A 25,910-nucleotide genomic window follows, 5' to 3' on the forward strand; every position below is an offset into this window, starting at 1 on the left:
GATAGAAAATTTACTGTTGTCTTTGGGGGCTCTGTTGTAGCTTTCAAACCACATGGTAATGATTCAGGTGTATCTACTCGCTGAGCAGAGCTTGAAAAGAGGGTTTCTCTGAGGAGGTCACACATATTGTTTGACACTGCATCTCTAGCACAGAGAACATTTGCACACATTGTGATCCCAGGACAGGCAGACCACCTTGCATGCTGGGCACTGTGGGTGCTTAATTATTCTCCCATACTGTCTACAAACAGAGCTCAGATATGGCATCTTGCCTCTCTTGTGAAGAAGCCCCAAAAGAGTAAAGACAACTTCTCGAAACCCTTCTAGAAAAGGGAGGAAAGGTTCCAACAGTGAAAAAGGCCTTGGGAAGTTTCTGCACCATAGACAGCATTGATACCAAAACTCTGATTCATACTGAATCTGGCATGAATACTCCCCAGTACCAAAATACGTCTTTTGATGATCCAGTTTGTCCATTTTCCTGATACTAGTGCTGGCCTCAGTGTGAATAGCATCATCAGAAGCTGCAATATATATGGTTCTACCATTCCCAGGGAATATTTGTCTCCATCAGTGGGCTACTCCTCTGCTTCCAACAAGAATCTCTCTTGAGGGACAGACATTCTAATCTAGAGAGTATTCCAGAGCAATAGTGCTCAATCTTTTGGTCCTGCAAGCTGGATAACTGGCATGGGGTGTTGTGTCCCTATGATGCTATATTGGGTCTTATACCAGGCAAAGAGACTAAGGCATGGTTGTTCTAACTAAAAACAAGTTTATCAAATCCTAACATACAATTCTAATTAAAATTGAAGTAGAAGTAGTAGTTTAAAAATTGAGGTTTGTAGCTAATCAAAACAGATACTCACCACCCTGTAATGTTGCAAACACAGCTTCATTGGTTGATTAGGCCATGAAGTGTTTGTTGTCTGGGGCTCCTGGTTCCCATGTCTTATGTCAAGCCAGGATCTTGGATCAGTGACAGTATCTCCAGGCTTTCTTCAGGAGTGTTCCAAAAGGTACATTCACTTCTCTTTTTATAGACCATATAGCTTGCATTTTTAATACATAAAATTAACTTAGCCTTCCTTCTGATGCATATTAATAATCTTGCTTCTGTTTGCCAAAAATGGCTACCTTTAACTGGAATTTTCTGTTCTGAGGTAATCTTTTTGTTCTTAGCTGGGGGTAGGGTTTGCTCTGACAGTTCCTCTTTTGCCCAAGTTATGTCTATTCAATTTAGTTAGCCAAGTTCCTTATTTGTTTTAAATCAGGGCCATTATTTTTCCATCTGTTCCTTTCACTGGGTGCAGGTCTTGACCACAGTTCAAGCTAAGCATGCATCTTGAGTTAAGCACAAAGGTCAAACCCAAGCCTGAAGGCCTCTGGGTCCCAACAGGAGCCAGTCCACAGGCTAGATTGGGCCCCGTGTGTCAGGATTAGGCCCTGTGCCACTCTATGCCAACCAACTCAGTCCTGTACCATCTTGATTGCCCCCCACCCCAACTCTGTACTGCCTCAATTGGCCTCACTTGGCCATGCACTGCCCTCGTTGGCTGTGTGTAGTAAATCCAGTGTGTAGATCCATGCTCTGGCCTGTGGAGATCCCCTTAGGTCCAGAAATCAGACAGCAGGGGAATGGCAGTTAGTTGCCACTGCTTCTGCGCCACCACATTTTCAAACCTATAGAGAATCCACACATCAGATAATGTGGCTTCGCAAGTTGGATCTGGCCCAGAGGCCAGGGTTGAGTGCCCCTGTTCCAAAGGCATCTTATATCATAGTCCAGTGGAGGATTGGCAGTAGGTGAATCACCCACAGTCTGACCAGTGGCAATACACTCTGCCACCATAGTAATACCCATTCTTCAAAGCTACCTTTTCACAAGAGCTGGAACAAGTGTCTTTAGGGTTGTTGGCTGTGGCTGCATTCGTCTTAAGGACACAGGCAGACGAGTTTCTTTGGGTAGATGTGATATCTTTTATTAGACCAGCTAAATAGTTGGAAAAACTGTTTTTTGCAAACTTTCCGGCACAAACACCCTTCTTTAGGCATAGTGAGAGTCTGTCTGTTACATGTCTTCACAAAGATGAGAAGGACTTGATTATTGATCCCATGGTTGTCATGGGAGACTTCAACTACCCAAACATCTTGTGGGAAGAGCACTCAGCTAAATCTGAGTGGTTGCAAAGCTTCCTCTTATATGTGGATGACCTCTATCTGACATAAGTCTACGGGCCAATGAGAGGTAAAGCGCTGCTCGACCTGGTACTGGCAACTGGGGACGACCTAATCAGTGACCTAACGATTGTTGGGAAGCTGAGTGACAGCGACCAAGAGCTGATCACCTTCACCATCCACCGTAAAGCTGGCGAGTCAGTCAGCAATATGAAAGTCCTTGACTTCAGGAAAACTGATTTTGACAAGCTCAGGAGGCTTGTCAGTGAGACCCCAAGGGACCACGACCCCAAGGGGAGGGGAGTTCAGGAAGAGTGGCTCCTCAAGGGAACGATCCTCCACGCACAAGCTAATGGTATTCCGTCTTGGAGTAAAGGCAGCAAAAGGGCACAGCAGCCCCCTTGGCTCTCCAGGGAACTAGCAGACCTCCTGCGGCTAAAAAAAAAGAACTACAAAGGATGGAGGACAGGATCCACCTCCAAGGAGGAATATTCCGCACTGGTCTGACCTGCAGAGAGAGAACCAGGAAAGCCAAGGCTGACTCCAACCAGCTACAAGTATCAAGGATAATAACATTTTTTAGATATGTGGGGAGCTGGAGGAAAATCAAGGGCAACATTGGATCCCTGATAAACCACCTTGGGAAGGAAAACCTGCAGCATCCTTATAGGCTCGGCAGTGCTATGCTGACTAGCACTATGCAAGAAAGAGACTTGGGGGTCATCATTGACCACAAGATGAACATGAGCCTGCAATGCGATGCTGTGGCTAGTAAAGTGACCAAAATGCTGGCTTGCATCCATAGATGCTTCTCAAGCAAATCCCAGGACGTCATTCTCCCATTTTACTCAGCGTTGATGAGGCCGCAGCTGGAGTACTGCATCCAGTTTTGGGCTCCACAATTCAAAAAGGATGTGGAGAAGCTTGAGAGAGTTCAGAGAAGAGCCACGCGCGTGATCAGGGGTCAGGAAAACAGACTTATGTGGACAGGCTGAGAGCTATGGGACTCTTCAGCCTGGAAAGGTGCAGGCTCAGGGGCGATCTGATAGCCACCTGTAAGTTTATTAGGGGATCACCAGTATCTGGGGGAACAATTGTTCACCAGAGTCCCCCAAGGGATGACATGGTCAAACAGTTATAAACTCCTTCAAGACCGTTTCAGGCTGGACATAAGGAAGAATTTCTTTACTGTCTGAGTCCCCAAGGTCTGGAATAGCCTGCCATTGGAGGTGGTTTAAGCACATACTTTAAATGCCTTCAAGAGAAATTTGGATGTTTATCTTGATGGGATCCTATGACCCTAGCTGACTTCCTGACCCTGGGGCAGGGGGCTGGACTCTGATATTCCAAGGTCCCTTCCAGCCCTAATGTCTATGAAATCTATGAAATTGTCAGTATTGATAACCAGTCTCTTTACTGATACTCAAGGAGTCTCCTCCTAAAGAGGTGCAGAGTGCACAAGATTCTCCATTCTCATTGTACCCCATTACCCCAGTCATGAGAAGGGTTGGTCAAAATTTTCAAGCATTTCAGAAACTGTTGTTGAGGACATTGGATACTTCTAAAATTAAGACAGTGATGGGCCTAGAAAATATGCAAGCCTCTTTTAAATCTTTGTTTCTCCATGCCCACAAAAATTACCTTGACCTTGTGAAGAATTTATGATATACTCAAGCCTTGCTTTTTGCAAGCTTGAAGAGAGTGGAGAGGTACTATCAAGTCCCACTAGTGGCTTTGAGCATGTTCATACTTCATGCTGGTGTTGCTTTATCTTCTTGTGGTCCAAGAAAGAACAGAGGAACCAGAAGAGCAGGGTCCCCAACAACAGGGCCTCTTTGGCAGAATTGCCTACTCCAGTGGCCTCCTATGGCCTCATACTGTCCTCTGAGGTAGTTTCCTTATGTGGGATGGGACCACTCCCTGACTTTTTCAGCTTCTCGGAACACTGCAAGGAAGAACTGATCAATTCCATTATGGAATGGCAAGTGGTAGTCAGCACAGCTCTATAACCAATCAGTCCACGACTCAAAACATAGTCATAACCATAATGCTGCAGGAGCAACTGTTCTCCGGTATCATGACTTATTTACCATTAAGATTGATGAGGTACTTTATTCCCTTAAGTATTTCCCTTAAGGAAGATTTGATATGTTCCTAGACCTTAGCAGACTGAACCAGTATGTATGCTACTGCTTGATGGTAATGCATGACTTAATCATTCCATCACTTCAAGACTAGTTTGTGTCTGTTTAGCAAGCCTATATTTGCACATCACCATAGGATCATAGAGTTGGAAGGGACCTTATGTGGTCATGTAGTCCAGCCCCCTGCTCAAGGCAGAATTATCGCTGACTGAAAAATCCCAGCCAAGTGTCTGTCTAAATTTCTCTTGAAAATTTCTAGGGATGGCGTTTCTGCAACTTGTCTAGGTAGCCTGTTCCAGTGGTCACCACCATCATAGTTAGAAAGTTCTTCCTAATCTCCTATTTACATTTCCTTTGCTGAAGTTTGAGGCAGTTACACCTAGCCCTATTCCCTACAGCCACAGAGAAATCCATCAGTTATATAATCACCCTTCCACTAGTTGAAGACAGTTACGAAATCCTCTGTCAATCTTTTCTTCTCCAGATTAAATAACCCCAGTTCTTTCAGCCTTTCCACATAATTCTTTGAACCCTAGTTCTTTCAGCTTTTCCTTTCCATCCATTCCACTATCAGGAAATAACTAAAATTGACATTCAAACTATGGGACATATGCAACCTTTATTGGGTAACCCTTAAAACCTTGAACTTTCTGAAAACCAGCAGTGACTTGCGAGATTTCATATGTGGGTAATTCATTACCAATCAAGAGTAGTCATTGCTGACATCTGTCACTAAGTTAATACTTCACCAAAGATCTGATACAACTGTAGATCAGTTTGCCACCAGTTCCAAGATCCCAGATTTCTTTTTCCAAAAGGGGAAGGTCCATATGAAGAGGGTCATCTTGATAGCTATCACCCATGAACGCCACATTACCCCAGTGGCAATCGGCAAGTTCCCACAGGTGGCCACAGCAGTGTTGGTGGCGGCGGGGGGGGGGGAGTGGCGAGCACCATCTGGTGGTTAGTAACCACCCACGGACACTGGTGGTGGCAATCATGAACTGCCCACAGACGCCACCAGCAGTATCGGCAGTGGGGCAGATTGGCAACCACCGGCAGCGTCTGTGGTGCTTTTTGCAGGTGGTGCACATGCACCTCTTACAGGTCACCAATGCTGTCACCTCACCAAGAAGGGTAATAGATGAGACAGACCAAGCTTTACATAGATATCCATAGAATTCCAGCTAAGCCAACAACTCTTCCTTCCTGTTTTTTCCCCCAATACATAGCTGATATGTGCTGCACATGTCTGCTCCTGTGTATACCTGAACATCCCAAAGGGATGAATGATACTTTCTGAAGATGAAAGAGTAGTCTGCTTCATTCTTCATTAAACTGTCTAGTGATACTGTAGCAGGGCACCAGGGTGCCCTGCTACTAGAGAATGGTGTGTAGCAGGGCACTAAGGAGCCTGCTACTGATAATGGTAACATGGGCTTAGCTGCCATTCAATACGTCAGCACAGATGTGTGTTGCTAAAGCAACTGATTGTGTCAGCTGACCGCCAGGGGGCAGGGCCTGGCCTTTATAAACAGAGAAGGCTAAGGCCAGACCCAGTTCCCCTCTGCCAGCCTAAGGAGCAAGAGCTTTGCTAGAGTGGGCAGGGCAGTGTTGTGCACCAGCGTGCGGATACAGGGTGGAGAGGACCCTGACAGGGATTAGAGAAGGTTAGCCAGGTTGGCTTAAGGTTTACATTGTAGCCGAGGGGCTTTGATTTTCTGTTTCGGGTTGTTGTGATTATTACACCGGAGGACTGGGCGAGGCTGTAGGGGTGGAGGAGGCCTCAAGGGAGCTCCCCGGTAGAGGGGGAGTTTCTAGCACCACAGAGGGTGCCGCGTAGTGGGGTGTCCCGACCCCAGCCCAGCGGGGGCGATATCGGGACGGGCCCCAATTGGGAACCCCAATTGGGAAGAGCCCCAGTGGGGCATAGGCCCGAGAAGGCGGGTCTGGGGGACCAGATGAGGCTAAGGCCACCTGAGCCCCAACCTTGTGAAGTCTGAGTGGGGCATAGAAGGCCCCAGTGAGGGCAGGCTCGGGAGAGGCGCAAGCCCAGTGGGGTGCAGGCCCAGGAAGGTGGGTCAGAGCTAGTGGGGTGTTCCGACCCCAGCCCAGCGGGGGCGATATCGGGACAGGCCCCAATTGGGAACCCCAATTGGGAAGAGCCCCATTGGGGCATAGGCCCGAGAAGGCGGGTCTGGGGGCCAAGTGAGGCTAAGGCCACCTGAGCCCCAACCTTGGGAAGCCCAAGTCCGGTATAGAAGGCCCGAGTGCGGGCGAGGAGCACGAGGAAGGGCCCCGGTGGGGGCGGAGAGCACGAGCAAGGGCCCCGGTGGGGGCGGAGAGCGCGAGCAAGGGCCCCGGTGGGGGCTGAGGAGCGCACGAGGCACAAGCAAAGGCCCCAGTGTGGGGGGAGAGCGCGAGTATCTTGGAGCAGGCTCCGGGAGAGGGCGTGTATATTGGACATCGGACAGGCCCCGGGAGAGGGCGCATATATTACATAGGGAAGAGCCCCAGTGGGGCACGGCCTGGGAAGGGAAAGCCCCGGCAGGGGGCGAGCCCAGTGGAAGCCCCTGGAGAGAAGGAACAAGTATATCGAGTAGGCCCGAGAAGGAGCGGGCTACTTAGAATGGAATCCTCGTATAGCAAGACCAGCCCCGTGCCAAGAAGGGCAGGAAGGCAGCCTCCCATTAACAATATAAGATCAAAGATGTGGCGGGCGAGATAGAGGGTGCATTCAAGGCCCAGGTTAGCACGGTAGGCAGGGGCACTAGAGGAGGTCATGGCACCCCTAGGGACAGTCCTGCCACAGATACCCAAGCTGCTTTAGTGGTAGCTGTTCAGCATAAGACCTTTGTAGAAGATTATAGCTAGATACAGGATGTTAGCCTACAATATAAGTGAGATTAGATCTGCTTTATAAGTGAATGGAAGAAGGATCAGCAGAATCACACTTGCCCATTCTCATTTTCTGTTCTTTACACATCCATTACAGTATTTTACTCATTTATACTTAGGGGGACCGTACGTCCCAGTTTGGCCAGCACAATCCCAGATTTCGTAAACTGGTCCCGGCTGGCCAGTAAAAATTAAAACAAGCTGATCTACAGTTGTATCCTGGGTGCAGGGCGAGTAGGCAGTGTCTCATGAGCTGTGAAATAGGAAGTCCTAGAAAACAGCAAGGGAGCAGACAGAAGTACAGCTACCAGCTACAGCTGAAAACATGTTCCGCAAAGCGTTCTGAGTTACAGCGTTATCCAGACCAAACAGAAGTTCACTGCTGGTTCCAGTGGGGAGGGGAATATAGCTGCAGGCTGAAATCGTGCAGCCAGGTTCCCATAGCAATGGCCAGGGCTCTCTGCCAGTGCTAGCTGTTTTCAGAATGGGAGTGGAGAAAGGCAGCAGAGGGAGCTCATTCTTAAGGCTTCCAGGCAGGTGCTTAAGGGTGGGATGGGTGAATTGGAGCACCCCCACCTCAGTAGAGGGCTCCAGTACACCCACCTCACCCCATGGAGGGCTGAAAAACCCCCAGACTGAACTCCCTCTGCTCCCTTTCTCCCCTCCCATTTTGAAAACAGCAACAGGCTGGGAACTCTGCAGACACAAGTTACAGAAGATGCTGCATTTTTAAATGTTTTCATTTGATACCTCATCCAATGAGGGGTCAGATTTTCACCCAATCAGCCATTTTTGAAGCTGTCTGCAGCAGTGCACTTGTGTTTGGTCATGGCTATAAACTACTATCTGTTGCCAGATCAGGCAAAAACTGTCACTTCTGTTTGTGCCCCAGAAATGCCCTAAAATAGGTTAGTAGAATGGCCTTTAAAAAGAGATTATTGTCAACATTTGTGAAGTAAAGAACAATGGGTCATTAACAGACCATTGACTCCCTTAGCTTCCTGAATAGTACTAATAGCAAAGCTGGATTACACTGCCCCACTCCCACCTCTGCCTGCAGCACTGTTGACTTGAGAAGCAGGGGGAGCCCTATGGACAAGTGTCCCAGATTTCATGTTGTCCCAGTATGGTCACCTTATTTATGCTCCATGTCAGAAATTTGGTTGGTTACTACTATTATGATATATTATTGCTTTCATATGAGTGTGGGGATATCATCAAGGAACCAGTTCAAAAAAGAGTGTAGATCTACTCCAAATGAATGCAGATTTGCATTAGCAGAATACTCACAGCAGTTACAGATAATAGCTTTCGTTTCTTTAAACGTAATGGGAAGATTTAGACGTGAGTGGATGTGTCTGTGCTTGCAATTAATACAACATGATGAATTCCAACGCTGTTTGAGCTGGACTTAACTGCCCCGGGCACAACTTCTACACTGGTGTATTAAATGCAAGGTGCAGAAAAACTCCAAGGTGTAGGAACATGGTAGCATATGGTAAATGTATCTGCACGCATACAAATAGAACCCAAGCTATGCATAAACACCACAAATTCCAGTTAGGTGTGTAAAGGTACAATAACATTTAGCCATGTCTTGTTCTGTGTCACACAAACCTCTCACAAAACTTGTGAATAAAACTTCTGGATTCTTTTTCCTTACCTATAACCAGCTTGTCTGAACTTGTAAAACAAAAATATTTTTTTAACTTGATTGAATACATATTGATGTATTTTATATTCAAAAATGGTGATTCAGTGAAATTGTACCTATTTCTATATTGTTTTCTTCTGTACCTTCTTTTCTGTCTCTTTTTATTATTATTATTATTCTTACAGACTGCTCTTATTTAAGTTTTGTTTTTCTTCGAGTTTCTCTGATCTGTATATTCTTTCTCTTTAATTGACAGACATTGTGGAGCATTCATTATTAAGCCTTTTGGGCAGCTCTAATCCAGCTGTACTGATTTTCTTGTCCAGTCCTCCCCATGTGGCCGACATCCATCTTCAACGTACCAGCTAGCAGCTGCCTGTTGTGAAACTTAGGGTCAGTTGATTCATTGCAATGCTTGCTTTTTGCAAACTAGTTTAGTACAAAGCAGAATAAAGTATAACCAGCCCAATCTGCAAGATTCTCTAGTTACTTGCTATATATTTTTTCCTTATTAATTTGAACTGTAGTGCTCATTGTTACAAAACAAGTTTTATGCCTCCATGTCATTAGTCCTGAAGAAAGCATATATGTATTTTCACTCCACCAGTACTTTCCTTCTAGCCCATTTAATTTTATTCCCCTAAAAATACGATCACTTTTTTCCAGAATTTTGATATATAGCATATGTTTTTTGCATACCACACGCCTCCCAGTAAGACATAAACCTGTTTTGGGAAAGAAGGATGAAGGAAAAAATAAAATAGTTTCCAGAGTCATGGCCAAAAGCTGACTTGGACAAAAGCTACTGCCAATTCAGCAATGGCTGAGAGGGGTTATAACTAGCTCTGATACTGACTCTACCCTACTAAATGGTGGCTGAAAAGAAAAGAGAAAAGAATAGCCCCTGGAGGCCATTCCAGCAGCTCTTTCCTTCCATTCCAGCATAGAAATCAGCTTCCTGGGTAAAAACAAGCACCTTGATTTGTGGAAGACTAATTTTGGAGGGGAAGGTGTGTGTGGTATGTGAGTAAATACATTACGTTTTTTATATTTTTTTTGAAGCTTTATCTTCAGATTGAAAAATTCAAATAGAGGGTTTTTGCTATCAAATTATTTTATGTAGTTAAAACTATTTAACATCGTGTTTCTTTTATTTCCTTTATTAGTAACGCTTTTGTCTCTTTTTATCCTGTTTTGTCCCCCAAGTGGACATGACTTCGATCTTCATAGAATGATTAATTCATTTGTAAGTGCTTAACCGTCTGTTTTATTTTCTTAAAGAGGCTGCCTCCTCTTTTTTCTTTAAAAAAATGGGGGGCAGGGAATTTTTATAGGAAAAAAACACTAAATAGAATGACTGATAAGCACTCTAAATCAAAAAATGCCAAAGAAAAAGTTGCACATGCATCTTACCTCTTGTTTTTGTATATGTAAAAGCACACAACCATTCAGTTCTAGACTTTCAGATAATAGCTTACATTCTCATTTAATGTTATTATAATTTTAAATGCACACACACAACATTTTGCGATACTGTATATTGCTTTGCTTAGACCAGACAATTGGACTTATTGGTATGTAGGGTTTCCCGTATTGTTTATTCTGAAATTCAGACTTTATTTTATACAGATTTTGAAGGTGTATATTTTGGGCTTTGTTGATCTTTTTTTTAAACCCATCTAAAATAGCCAGTGCTTTTTTATTCCTACTAAAAAAAAATCACTTTATACAAAGCATTTATAGTTACTTTCCATTATAGGTGCTTTCCATTCAAAAAATGCCATTTCATTTAAGATACAAAGATCATGAAATTTTCAAATCCTTCAATCTATAGTAATTTAGGATCTCCATTATATACATGGTAACAGTTCTACAGATAAATTAGATGAGGAACGGTGGAAATTACAAAATAAGTAAAATTAGTTGTTACCTATTCCAGCCCTGATCTGAAACAGTCATTTTACAGTATTTACAACCTCCAGGAAAATACAGAGAGTACTCAGAAGGTAATATAAGGATTTTATTGAGGTAGATTTGGAATAGGTTCTATATAAGATATAATCAAACAAGAAATGATAACTATAGTGTTGGCGGGGCATTTAGTAAAACTTATTATTAAGGTTGCTTGTGGCTTCCCATTAAAAGATCTTGTTTTCAGTTGTCATAATTTTGCCAAATCAGAAACATTTGAGCTGAAATTTTCTGTGTTGGCTGTCTGCCTAGGGCTGATTTTGGTTTTTTTGTCAAAATAGTTGTTTTCAAGAATAAAGTTAGAAAATATACATTGTTTTGCCCTTGTTAAATTCTGACAGTTCAGTTTTTTGAGCTCTGTAGTTTGAAACTTTGCTTGAAATTTGGATTTTGTGGCAGGGGTGTGCTCCTTGCCATCCCATAAAAATTGGACCTAATTTGTCCAAAATCAAACTAATCTAAATCTCACAGTTTGCACATGGTCAGTATTGACTTCTTTGATTTTTAGTAGCCAAATTCTCTTATATTCCTGCTTAGCCCAGGTATTGTGAAAGAGGAAGCTACCCAATTCAAATGCAGAAGGGACCAGAAGCAACTGTAAAGGGAGGGGCACTAGGAAGAGGTTGGGAATGGAGTCTGGCAGGGTAGGAATAGATGACATTTAAGAAAAAGATTGAGATTAACTGGACAAATAAATTATATACCAGGAAGGAAAAAAGGATTGGGTGACTTGGAACTAGTAGATATTGGGAAGAGATTGAAACTAGGGGTCACAAAAAACAGTAAGTAGAGAGGGATGGAGAACAAGTGGGACAAGGGAAAGACAGTGATACAGGAAGAGAAAGAGGTTTGATGAGGCATTGATGTGTTGGGCAAAACCTGGGACTGGCTAGGAAAATATGGGGCTAAGGATTTGAGAGAGGGGAGAATCATAATGACACTGAGTTTGGATGAGGTACTCTTGTATGAAACTAGGACCTGGAGCAGTCAGGATAAGGAATGTAGGTTGAGAGAGACCAGAAGCCACGTTAATAGAAAAAGAGCCAGGAGGGAGCAAAATTGGAATGGCTAAGCAAGGAGATTAGACTAGGAGTGGGGGCAGTCTGAAACACAATGGTGAGCCAAGAGAGTAGGGTGTACAGAATAAAAAAATTGGACTGGAATTAGAAGTTTAGGAATGAAGTCTGGGACAGGCTAGGTAAGGGAAATAAAATTGGAATGAGGAGCAGATCATAGGTTGAGACAGAAGAGCTCAGTCTTAGGAGGGATGAGCAAAAGAATATGTTCACATTACACACATTCCCTTCGGTAGTTACAACAGAATATACAATAGAACATGATTCCTGAGTCTTGCCATCCCTCTCTGCTTTCACCATGTATCTGTGAAAGCCATGGTGTCACCCTCTACAGTCATTCTAGATATGATGAAGTAGGTTGCCCTTACATGGGTACACCTTTTTGAAGACATTAGTTTCTTGAGGTGCTGTCTTTCCCTGCCTTCTGCCTTTGTTCTATCTAACACAGCTAACTACCTCTCTCCATATCTAAGATGACATGCTGCTGTTGGCATTTATTCAGTCCAGTCTCTGTGAGAGTTGTATTAAAAGGTTCTAATTATGATGATAAATCATGTTAGTATTAATATATATGCCTTTCATAAGAATTTCTGTTGTTTCAGTTAGAATTTCAGTATTGAAAATTTAGAAAGTTACACAAATATTAAGGGGATGTTATTAAGGTCAAACATGTTAAAGTTAATAAATGACAAACTTAAGGCTGCCTATGCCACTTTAATTCAGTTCCCTTGTCTGTCTGAATTATAACAGTTTTAGTTATGTGATTACATGCTCATTTTTTCCACAGGATCCCTCCTTCATTCATTGCACAGGATGAACTAGCTCTTAGGATGAATCAAAGTTGTATAGTGAAAGACACTCTTGTCTTTAGGACCAGTGCATCACTTGTTGCAACCGTTGGCAGGTGTGTGTTGAATGAGGCAGGAGATTGCAGAAAAGACAATGGCTAAGGAAACTGAAAGCTTCCCTGGAGAATTTCTGTCCCTACTATAGAACTGTGATGCTAATCAAAACCTATAAACCAAATTTTCTTCCTTGAATGTGCATCGGTGTGAATTGCATTAAAGTGCTTGTGCAAGACATGATTTTTTTTTTTTTTTTACTGGAAGCTTGTTGGGTTCCTTGACCCTCCTTGTATTCCTGTGTGAGGGCATAAAGGGGACAGAACTCTCAAGATCCTCCCTTACTTTCCTCTTATTATCTGTGGCAGCAAGATGGAATGCAACTTGTTTCCGCCCCATTGTAGGGGCCTATTTAATTGAGGCAGAAGTGTGCTGTGCATCAGCTCCTTTAATCTTGCTGTTTTCTCCTTACACCACCCCTGCCACTGATTGGCAGAGGGGCCCCGATAGCCCCACCGCTTGCTGTTGATTAACCAGGAGGCAGAAACTGTTGCATATATAAAACTGGGGGTTTTTTGCCTCCAGGCTGATCAGCAAAAAGCAACGGAACCCTTTCACCAACTGGGGGGAGAGGGGGAGCATGGCCGAAAGAGCAAGATCGAAGCGTGTTGCACATCAGGTCCTTTAGGTAGCGGATTTACATAGGTCTCTACTCATTAGGTCTTAGATTAAATTAAATGTCTTAAAATTTCCAAAGTGTAAAGAGAATTTTACAAAGCCACTTTTGTTCTTTGGTTTTGTTGGGTTTAGACTGATCCAGTAGTTATTTGACCAGACTTGGCAGGTCAGATTCTGTACAGACCACTGTGTACATCTACCCTGTACATCTTCCCCCACCACGGAGTACAAGGTCTTTATGTAGATGGGCACACAACCTGTAGGCTTTAAGCCTTGGCCATCATATAGTGATGTCCCCCTAAAGATGGGCAAGCTAGGTACCCAGTCTAACTGGGAGATTCTCATATTCCAAGTTAGTGTTCCAAAAAGCATATAATTTACTACAAGTGCAAACAATTTCTGAGATGAAGCATTCCATGAAAGTCATACTGGACCCAGAGGAAATGATCCCTAATCCTTGTAAAGGAAAAGCCTGTATTATCTAATGTCTCATCAAAGAGACGGCTGACAGCAGCCTCCTACAAGTAACATCCGTGCACTAAATTTGTTTGCTGAAAACACATGGAGGTCATTCCCAGTAGTCATTCTTAAGCCTTGAAACTCCCTCACCCTTGAAGTCCACCTGAGCCAGAACCAAAACAGCTTCTGGAAAACTTGTAAGACCTTCCTACTTGGGCAGGTGTTCAGAAAGCAAGGCTAAACTGGGACATCATTTAAGAAGTTTTTGTTTTATTTCTTTTTTGTAATATTCTGCCTGCTTTTGTAAGTGACTGTCATTAATTTGTAAGCCACTTCAGACTTAGAACCAACATCAGTCTTGATATCAACACTGGGACTTTAATCAACCCCAATTTCAACATCAGATATTGAAGTTAAGTATTAAAAGACAGTTACAACATCCTTTTGGGAGATATTGCAGAGTAAATCCTACAAGCCTTAACAACTTGACTAAACATGCAGACTGTAATTCGCTAGAGTCCAGATACTGTGTCTGGACTTCCTATCTGTCAGTTCCAACGTAAGAGAGGGGACTCAGACAAAAATGGCATAATGGTCAGTACTAACATATACACTAGCACCAGTACAGAATCCAGTGCTTATCAGTCAGCCATATCCATAGAGAAATTCAGCTCACTCTTTTAGTGGCATGTCTTTGCCATGGGTGCCAGGGAGTGCCCTCTGAGGTCTATGAGAAGAGCTGTCAGGAGACAAAGGAATAACAACCCCCCGATCTCCGCTAGTTCACTAAAACTAGCATTAGTGCAATCAAGGATCTGCAAGTCGCCCAAAAGCATATGGAATGCCACCGTCATCCTGTTGGGAATACTGAGACTCTCCTTCAGAGTCTTTAAGAGTTAACAAATGCATTGGAGAAGAAGAGGTCCCTCTCCTACCATATGGGAGCAGTACTAGTAGCACCTTTCTTCATTGCCAGAGAAAGCAGTATTAAATAAGTTGGGTGAGTCGCTGATGTTCTGCAGATTGAAGCATCAGTAATCTTCAAAATGTCTTGCATGGTGTTTGATATCTTGCCATCTTCTGTCTGCCAAAATTATCCTTCCTTCTTCCTTCCCCCTCAGTTACCTTGGTTGTATAAGAAAATCTGAGGTCATCCAAGAGCAATCCAGAAAATGCCAATATCTTGATCCATTTTGGGAGGAAATCATACCCCTTGGTGTCATTTCAGTTGTAATTGGCCAACTGGCAGATACTGCTGACCAAATTCAGTTTTCTCATGTGGGATAAGGAAACATCTTTCCTTGCCAAGTTTTGTCATAATAGCAATGAGGAACTTTGGAACCTAAAAAAGAACAGTTAATGGTGGAAAAGGCGTTACAGATCATGAATTGTCTTAGACACTTCATCAAGGTCTATAACCACCATGGTGACCTTCTGTAGACTATTGTTGCTTTAGTCCTGGATATTACATGAAGTACATACTGTGATCTTAGGTCTTTGAACACCTTATACGTACAGACTGCCTTCTTTTGGAACTACTCTCCTTCTGTATCACAGATATTTTTACCAGAACCTGCCAATCCATGTAATGTTGTCCTACCAAAGACCGATGGAATACTACACGAGAAAACATCCAAGATACACCAGGGGACAACCTCCCTTTTTCAGCACTGCACCCTTCTCCTTTATTGTATCTGCCAATTTGAGAAAAATGGTCAAGATCTGCACCAGACCCAGTCAATAGAGTAGTGCCTTTTAAAAACTATCCTCTCCATGTTCTACCAAGTGTGATCTGCCTTGACTTCAGAGAGAGAGATCTTGTTGACCCTCACCCATAAATACTGAATCCAGTTCCATTCTTCAGTCCCTATCCAGTCCCTTCTCCCATTGATTTTTGGGGACCCTTCTCATGAGAAGGCTTTTCTGCTTAATCTTGGAGCCATAGAGGAAGCTCTTCATAGGGGTAGAGCAGCAGGCACTTCCTTAAATTCCCTTATTCCAAATAAACAGGGGAGTTTCCTGTCCTGGAATCAGAAGACTCAGAAAATGCTGTTTTGGGATCTGACAGGAAACACTTGTTTCAATTATTCCATCATTCCATGATCAAGCCTCTTAGCCTGCAATTCTCAGCCTGCAGGATGTCTCATTTTACACTCCTATTCACACAGGAAGCATCCAAGATTTCCAGTGGACCTCAATCAGTACCAGTGCAGGTTTCTGTTTTTTGGATTCAAGGCACCAAGGGTATTTACCAAGACCCTGTTTGTAGTGATAGCTTATCTAAGGAAACAGGGAATCCACATTCACCTGTACCTGGATGACTGGCTGATCAAAGGCAGATTCCAGCAGGAGACTGACTACTTTAAATCACATTCTTTCTCTGTTCTCCCAACTACTTGTAAACTATGGAAAATAGTCCCATATTACGTTATAGAGTTCATAGGAGTTCTGACTCCAGATTGAAGTTTGTCACTGGATTTACTTACCAGATGATAATATGACCATCAGGTTTGCCTCCCATGTGATAGGTTCCAGGTCAGTCACGCACATTCTACAAACAAAACACATGATGATAGGATGTACATCTGAGGTAATTAGCCATTTGTCAGTGTGTATGCATATAATACCACTTGCCAAATTTCACTTACAGCCTTTCAGACAGAGACTATGTGCTTTCCATTCACTCCTCATATGAGCAGACGGGTCATATTTCTACCTCTAATGCTGAGAGAGCTTGGCGAGTGGCTGCAATCTTTAAACATAATTAATGTAATGAAATTTTGTTCCTTTCCTTGACAGTGGTATATGATAAGACATATACCCTTAAGGGAGCACTTTAAAGGAAAGGTTTATAGGATTTAGTGGACTCTGATCATAAGGCAAAGCCTGAGCCTTGTACTCAGCTCTGACTCAATGTGCAACTTTAGACAAGACATTTTTATGACTTTGTGTAAGTTTTTGTGACAAAATTTACCCAGAAAAATTCCATGAAGCTGTCTAAAGAGGGAAAAGGGTCATTACCCAGTCCCTTTTTTGGCCCCCCCTTTTAAGGCTGGTCCACTTGGCAGCAGAGAGAGGGAGATATCTGGGGCCTGGAGAAAAGTAAGCTATAGAGGGTGTGACTCAATGAGGTGGTTGCTGTCCATGGGTTGTATCTTGGGCCATAATTCCCAGTGCAGCAGAAACTTTCCCACTGCTCTCCATCCGCTTTATCCAATGAATATTAAATGCAAGGTGCATTGACTCCTGATTTAAAAGGAGTCATGCCTGACCCATGCTCTCTGGTGGTTAGAAATTGAATGCTATGCTGGGAAATCAGAAAAGCCAGATCAAATTCTGTGGATGAAGGTGGGGGTCTGGAATATGGGTATCCAACTTCATAGGGAAAATTTCCTAACTGCTCAGCTGTTGGAGGTAAGACATCGGAGTCTTGATTCTTCCTGTGCTTTGGTTTTGTTAGGTCAGAATTTCAAGACTTATGCTCAGGTCTGTATGTACAGAGCTGTATACCTGCCCAGCTAGAATGCAGTCAGCTGAGCATGTTCAGTAGCTTTGTGGATGCTTGCATGTTCACACTGCATAGTGAGTAGGATCACAAACTGTAGGTAAGTGGCAGTTACACAGTCAGAAACTGCTGTTTGGGCACAAAAAGTGAAATTGGATTCTGCCTTGAATGATCCTTTTGAGTTTGTTTGTAAGTGCTTTGAAATGAAAAAATGCTAGATATGAATGTATCAAGCCTTTCATACCATATTCACTGTGCTGTTGTAAGCTGATACTGTTTCTGTGACATGGTAAAGATACTTAAGCCATGTTGTAGGGGGGAATACAAATTAATGTATAAAGGTAGCTACAAATAAGTCAATGGAGGTATGCTGATTTACATCAGCTGAAGATCTCGCCTTGTAGTTCTGACTGTATATACTATTGATAATGGTATCAGTGGGAATTGTGCATTCATGCATAAATTGTTGCTTAGTCCTAACTTATTTTAGACAGCCCATAAAGAGTCAGAGAAGTCAGTAGTTTACATTCATTGTAATAGTTATAGTAATGGAATTATGCTGTAGGAGCCATCGGAGAAAAAATAACACAGTATTTTTCCTTTATTGTATACTTGCTTTCCTTTATTGAAGAAACCATTCAAATGTATTAAAACCCTAGACAAATACATTAAAGCATGGACTTACATACTTGCTTAACTAAGCATTTGGAGTGGTCTTGTTGCATATATACTTTTGATTCAAATAAGATTACTTGCATATGTCCTTATCCTGGAAACTAGTGATTCCTGTATACCAGGTGGTACACAAATACTTCGGATTTTTGGTTTGATTTAAGGTATTTTTCATAGTAAAATGTCATGCTAAACTTGGATATGCTGGGATTTTTACCAAGTACTTTCAACCTGTTGATGCAGCATGAGCTGTATTTTATTAAATAGTGTATAAATAATCCTTAAAACTAAGATGACTTACTGAATAATAATGCATTTTGCACAGTATTTATTCATGTGTTATTAAATGTGTTTTTATCCATGTAGTAGACCCAGTCTTAAGTTCTTAGAGCTTTTCCACCTACATATTTATTAAAGTAAACAGAACACTTTTTTAAAGTACAAAGACAATATTTTCCCCTTTTTTTAGGAACCAAGGTTACATTCTGTGAGAAGACATTTTTCTCATCCTTCGTCTGTGAGTCTCAAGCCTCGATATACACGAAGCCCTCACTTTCATCCTAGGAAAGATTACAGAATGGAAGATACAATTCTCACTCCACCTTCCTCTACAGACTCTGTAAAATAGAATTTTAGACGTCTACCATGCTAATATGTCTAGCACATGGAGGGTATGTAATTTTCTAACATACAACATTTGCTGAATTTGCCTAAGTTAAAATGTCTTCACTTTTTGTAAAAGGAATAAAAAGAAGCCTTGCAGTTCAGGTTAACAAGCATGATATGCAGGATAAAATCATGGTTTCCTTTATCAATTAATATACCTTTAGATGACATTGTAATTTGTGATATACAGACCACTGTGTGTGCACTATTTATTTATGTGCATTGACAAACAACACATTTGTATTACAGAGCAAAGTTAAAGTATATTTTTGTGTCAGATAAATTACAACAATAGTCATTAATTACAATGTTTTAGCTGTTTTCTTGTAGACTAACAGCATGTATTTGTTTTGGATACTGTTTTGTTTATTTTAAATATAATTAAGCATAATTTTATTTTGTTTGAGCTCATGTATAGCTTGTGTATATTAAATTATTTTAATTATTTCTGTTGAAATTAGATCCATGTACTTAACTAACAGGTAAGAATTCTTGCTTAAGTGTAGTTTTAGCACTTTGCGGTAAGAATTTGAAAAAATTAAATTTGGACCACTTGCTTATAATTGTTTATTTGAGGCTGACACTTCTTAAATACAGTAGATAATACATTCATGCTTGCAGTATCATTCTAGCTGTAGAAAAGTGCAAGAATTGACTTAATACTTTATCTTGTAAGACGGCTAGAAATGTTTACCTAGTCTTTAAGTGTAATATTTTTCCAATGCCTGTACAAGCTTAAAATGCATTGACAGACTACATCATGTGTTAAGATAGTATACAATTTCCTTCTCAACTGTAAGGACTTTAAACATTTATTCCTCTTTTTTTCTCTGTGCTTTCTTTTTTCAAGGATTCCATCTGTATTTTTTTAAACTGAAAACAGGTCAAAACATGACTACTGTATTTAATAGGAGTAAAAGCCATGCCTTATTGTTTACAGACTGTTGAAGGTCATTATTTTTATCTTTTTTATGTATGTAAAATATTTTTCAGTTATTACTTTTTTATTTTTTGATCTGCTTGAATGACTTTCCAAATATATTTGCAGTACTTTGTTTTAGTTTTATATCAGTTGAGGGTCTTGCAGAGTGGGCATTATAGCTGTACTAGCCAATACACGGGTAATATTTAAATAGTCTTATTGAAAATTGCAATCTGTAACATTCTTTTATAGTGGAGTGTAAAACAGGTGGTGCCTGATTCCGTTCTCGTGTGTACTGGGTTAATGCCATTGACTTACACTGTCGTGAGATGAGTCAGGCCCATTTTATATATTATTTGCTGTTTTAGTAACATTTACACTCCTAGACCTAAAAGCAGTTTCTGCACCTTGGCTAATCAGAGGAAAGATCGCACACAAACAAGATTTATACCTCTTGTAAACAAAACAAAACTGCTTGTAACAGTCTAACAACTGTTGGTTTTAAGCAGTTTGTCATGTGTAAATATAACATATTCGTGGGGATATTGGTATAATTTTGGGGGACAGATCCTCAGCTGTTGTAAATTGTCATGACTTTGCTGAGACAACTTATACAAACTAAACATCTGTTCATTTTTTTATATATTTGGTTTAGGTTTTAAAATGTATCTACATGGCCATATTAGATAAATTTTGGCACATCCTCAAACTACTTCATTTTTATATAAAAACTTGTTCAATTATAACTATTTTTGCAAAAAGTCATCTAGCTGCAAAAGTAGCCAGGAAAGATCTTGTGTTCTGCTATTACAGTCTGATATTTATTATCATGAAACAAAAGTATAAAATCACTTCAACCTATGCTTTAGGGTGAGTTATAAATCCTGACTTTTAAAAATGTTCACAAATTGAATTTGTTCTTTGTTGTACCAAACATGATTTTTCTTAGAATACTTTTTAAATTCTAGAGGTCCAAGGAATAAATTTGTTACATAGTGTCATGTTAAAAACATTTGTCTACAGTTGAAGTTTTCTGAGCTATCTCCTTAAAGTTGTACATTTGGTATGTCTGTCCACTAAAATGGCATCTGAAAGCTCAAATGTTTTCAAATGTTTATTGGCATTTATAAGGACAGATAGTAGATTGTAAGTATTGATTTTTTTTTTCCCTTCAAAATATGAAAGGAAAAATAATTTGTGAAATAAGACTAAGTTTAGCCTGTCACTTTTATCAGTAGTGCAAAAAGATGCCATTATATCCTCTTGGAAAGTCTCTAAGTAATTGTGGTTTTATTCTGTAAATAACACAGGTTCAGCATTTATTTTGCTTATGGCTGCATGTAGTAATTCAAAAGATGCAGGTAACAGTTTTCTCATGCAAGTGTTGTTTACTTTTTGACATAAAAGAATATTTAAATTGATACTTACTTTAAAAAGTTATACAAGGTACAAAATTGAATTTTTCTTTGTGCTCCAGTTTTGCATCCTAATTTAAAGAGTAACCAAATATAAAACAGATATAATTTGGTAATTTTTAAAGTTAAGGTATTAAAAATGTATTCCTAGTTGATCACATTTCCATTCTTAGGTTTAAAAATACTTCAGCTCTGTTTGGTTGAATGAATGTTGACATAAGAACATCAAGTAATATAAATATAAGACAAATAAAATTAGTGACTAAGCGGCTATATAAAGGATTCAGAATTCAACCCCTCCTTCTCCCACAAGAAATAGTAAAATGTAAATGAGAATTGTTTTAAACACAAATGTTTATTTCTTAATTCTCCAGGTTGAAGTTCGAAGGACTAGATCCTGAGGGGTTTTACTCTTGAGTTTATTTAGATAAAAACTAAATAGAGACTTGAAGATTTGACCCAAAGACATTAATGCTGAAAATAAAAAGTAAGCCTTAAGATTTATTATTTCATTTTAGAGTAAGGAGAGAGATTCTGTTTATATTATCTCTTCAGTTACTTTGGAAGGATGCTCATCGTTCACTGTGAGTATCAAATGATGCTCACAAATTTCTACAATTAAGTCTGCTCTTGTCCTTGTTTCTTTGTCTGAAGTTGCCATTTGCAGAGGGTTGAGCCATGGTGTCCTATCTTGATTTAAGAAGCATAGAACAGATCAAGATGAAACACTGAATAGTGCGTCATCTAGCCTCCAAGGTCTGTACATCCCTACTGAATGTTAGGGGCAAAATTTATAAATTAAGAAATTAAAATTAGTTTTTTTCTTTCAAAACTATTGAGCACCAAACACTTCCCAGTGACCTCTATTAGAAGCACAGTATTTTAGAAAAATCAGGCCGGTGGCTGATCAGACTCATTTTTCTCTGGAAATGTTTTATCTAGACTAGCCTGTTGCATATTAGTCAATCCTAAAATAGCCTTAAAATTTAAATCCAATATCACCTTCATCATACTTCTTTTGTAGAGAGTAATATATGTTGGAAAAGAACTTTACCGCATCTCAAAAATAGTATCTTCAAGCATTGTTAACTCTGTCCTTCCCAGTAGTAGTTTCTTTCCAGCATTCAATTTTTTTCTTTGTTGCTTATTTATTCCATTATTTTTGTCATTGGAAATTCCTTTACTTTTGTACACAAGTTGTCTAGCTGCCTATATGCTTTGTTGCCTTAATTCTGCAGTCTGATCTTTTTTGGTAACCCCTTTACCTGTCCAGATCCCTGCTGGCATCTGCGAGGCTGTGCACAACAGGAATTATACACAGATCAGACAACTGGATTGTGGCCTACATGGTCTAAGTAATTTTGCTTAGTATTATTTGTCAGGGCTATTATTTAGAAAAATGATTAAATTAGCAAATTTTCCTCTTCCTCTTTCAGTATCTTTATCCACCAACATCATTTGATCTTGAAACTAACTTAATTTTTAGTTTTTCCTGTCTAGCAACCACCTGCTATTGTTAGTTTATAAACTGATACCAACTGCAGTTTGTATTCTAGATGGTTTTGTGGCAGAATGCTAGTGTTAACATTTGCTTTAAGATAAGAGTAGAAAATCATATTGGCATAGATTTTGACAAACAAAAATTATATCCAAATGCATTGTTATCACTCCCGCTATTTATATACAGTTATCAGGGAATGTTATGTTACAAAATTCAATTCTGTACTTGGATAGGAAATATCTGTTTTGAAATTTTAGAAGTAGCGTGAACACAAAATATTAAATTTACTTGTGAGCCAGCAAATAATTCAGTGAGACCATAAAACAGTTGAATTTGCCATATTAATTTAATATATCTTTGTGTTAATCCTATTCTAAAATATGAGTATCAAAATAAGCTTCTTTTTTTTTAAATCAGTGATTTTTTTTTTTTCTGATCCTCATAATTCTTTTATCGTTATGCTAGTGAACAAACTTCATTCCAATAATAACTCAGTGGAAGCTAACAGAACATTTGGCTTTGTTTAAATGTTTTTCCCTGTTTTTCACTATCGTTTTAAAATATAGGAAGTTGAAAGGATGCGCCTTTTTGCTGTAATATAGGTTTGTTGAAGTCTAAATGTTAAAGTAATGCAGTAATTTTGGATCACCTGGAAAAAAAAAGCTTTCTTCACTTCATGACAGTTTTATATTTAAGTGAAAAAGCTAAACACCTAACAAGTAATTTTTAAAAGAAATGCAGAATATACATCTATCCAACATACCAGCCAACCAGAATCTGTTGGACAAAAAAAGTTTGAAACATGGTAAACAGGTATCATGCTTAGCTAGCTGTAATGTGTAGTTTTCATTTTAAACTGAATGCTAAATAATTTATTTAAGGCATAATAAAAAGGTACAGGCTTTCATGGACTCATTAAGATAGTAATATTTATAAAATATATATTTAAACTGATAGCTTTACAAGTTTCACTTTTGGTTTGTACTATAGCCACTTTCCATCCAAGAAGCTGCAGTTCAGAATAAATATTTACAGTAAACATAAGCATAATTCTCATTATGTAATTTAAGTATTAACTATTATAATTTTTGGAAATTGGAGCTGACATGTTACATACCATTTTGCCCTATATAAGTATGCATGATTATAGTTAGCCAGATAGAAGTTTACTTTGATAATGTATTCCAGGCCCATATAATCTGGTTACTGCAGCCTTGTTAAGTAAGCAACTGTAGATATACAGAAATAAATGTTTAAATTGTAAATTCATTGAAGTAGTTTTCAGTAAACTTGTTACCCTTTAGCCTAGCACAACAAAAAACTAATTTTGTGTTACAACTGTATGTATGAAATACAGTAATGAAAAACAAGTTTCTATAGTTTGTAACTTCTAATAAAGTTCTATGTTTGTGTAACTAAACCTTTAATTCAAATAAAATTTTCTGTATTTACTGTTCGTGTTAAAACTTATTTTTCTTTAATAGAAAGATATATGATATATGATACTGGATAATTATTTTTAAAATTGTAACATCATACAAGATAAATTAATTTATATGGTCTATTTTGGATCTGAGGGTTTAAAATAGTATTCAGGGGAATGGAGAGGGTGACTTTTTCCTGTTCAAACCACCATATTCAGTGGCTCCATGTTCGTGTGGCCTTCACTCAGGGGTCTATCAAAGTTTCTTCAAACAATCAGAATGAAGATTGAGCTAGGGCAGAGGTTCTCAAACTGATCTGCGGACCACCACTGGTCTGCGAGCTCCTTTCAGATGGTCCGCAGAAAGGTTGCGGAACAATGGAGAAAATCTGTACTTGTAGGGTAAGACTACTGATAATAAAATATGTGTTGTGTGCTTTGATTTGTAGAAAAAAAAAAGTTTATTAAGTGGTCTGCTGAGATCCTCAGCAATTTTCAAGTGATCTGCGAAAAAAAAAAAGTTTGAGAACCACTGAGCTAGGGGATACTAACCTCTATAAAAGTGAGATCCTGTTAAGGGTGCCATGGGGTGCAATGCAGTGTGAGCTGTGCAAACACCTACATATGGTTCACAAGATGAACTCAAAGATTTCAAAAACATTCTGACCTATTGTGGCCTTTCTGAATTCTTTGAAACAGAAGAATTGCTCTTATTATTTTTTCCATAGTCAAAATAATGAGTGAAAACCAAGCAGTGGCATTTGCCAAGGGTTGCCTTGAGTCCAGCGAGGGTGCCTCAAGTCTAAAAAGGTTTAGAACCACTGCTGTATACCTTTGGATTAATGTTCTCTATCAGCTCCAGATATGAATGTTCTGACCTCTGTTTTGAGATATATTTGGCCTGACTATTGTGTTATTTCTTGTTTTTCTGCTCATGGCTCTACTTTCCTGCCAGTCAAAATCTCATGAGTGAAATCTTTGTAAATCCCTAGTCAGATTTGTTTAGTTTTCCGAAAATTAGTACCTTTTTACAGTTCCAGTAGTTAGATATGCAATGCCTAACACTTCCTGACTTCAGATGGACAATCGGGGAAATAAATCCAGCCATAAAAGAGGGCCAGTCTGCAGTGGTCAAATGCCAATTGCATGTAATCCCACCAGTTAGTTAAAATGTCTCTGTATCCTTCACAGGGATGCATGATCTATATGTTTTTGCCCTTAAAGTGAGCAGGTAGGTTGTTAGAGACATCTTGAAGGTTCGGTTAACTCCAGTAAGTCATCTTGCCTGAAAAGTATAGTCTCACAAGCCAGAAAAAGTACATCTGTAATGCTTCTGCAACAGTCTTGGTAACACCACTATTAAGCATACCCTGACCAACCTACTTGTGGAACAGAAGCAGTGGAGCCACACCGAGGTGCCTTCTGCTCTGACTCTCAAATATGCTAAATGCAAAGATTGTTATGGTGGCAGCAGAGGGTGACCTTAGTTGATCTTCACCACTTTGTTTCTGGGTTTGCCATATGTATGTAAAGTGAGATTGTGTGGGAATTAGAATAGTGCTCCCAAGATTACTGCAGAAACAATGTAGACATTTAAATCTCTTGATTTATAGCTGCTGAAGGTACACTTTTAGTTTAAAAAACTTTTGGTTTCACTGGTGGCTTCCTTAACACTGAAGAACCTTTATAAAATATGACTTCTTGAAAATAGTATTCTTCCTCTTGAATTGAGCATACCAAGCCAATTTCTAATCTGTACAATAAGAAATTATGGCTCTCGCTTGCACTCCATGTATGTGAGCCTGGAATCTTTCCTGAGTAGCAGTGCCCATTGGGGCAGAGCAGAAGACAAAGCTATGATGACCTTACCTCATTTCCCTTCCCATGACTAATGTCCCAGTAACCA

General features: G+C 40.0%; 1 protein-coding gene across 1 annotated transcript in view; it reads left to right on the forward strand.

Moving 5' to 3' along the window:
• BOLL (boule homolog, RNA binding protein) overlaps window positions 1-24,033 on the forward strand; it is a 94,045-nt gene extending 70,012 nt beyond the window's left edge. The window contains exon 11 of the mRNA XM_019554583.1: window positions 18,547-24,033. Coding sequence (XP_019410128.1) covers window positions 18,547-18,705 — 159 coding nt within the window. The 3' untranslated portion in view covers window positions 18,706-24,033. The remainder of the gene's footprint in view (window positions 1-18,546) is intronic.
• Window positions 24,034-25,910: the final 1,877 nt, after the last annotated feature.

This window comes from Crocodylus porosus, unplaced genomic scaffold, assembly GCF_001723895.1.
Source record: "Crocodylus porosus isolate Cpor-Errol unplaced genomic scaffold, CroPor_comp1, whole genome shotgun sequence".
NCBI lineage: Eukaryota > Metazoa > Chordata > Crocodylia > Crocodylidae > Crocodylus > Crocodylus porosus.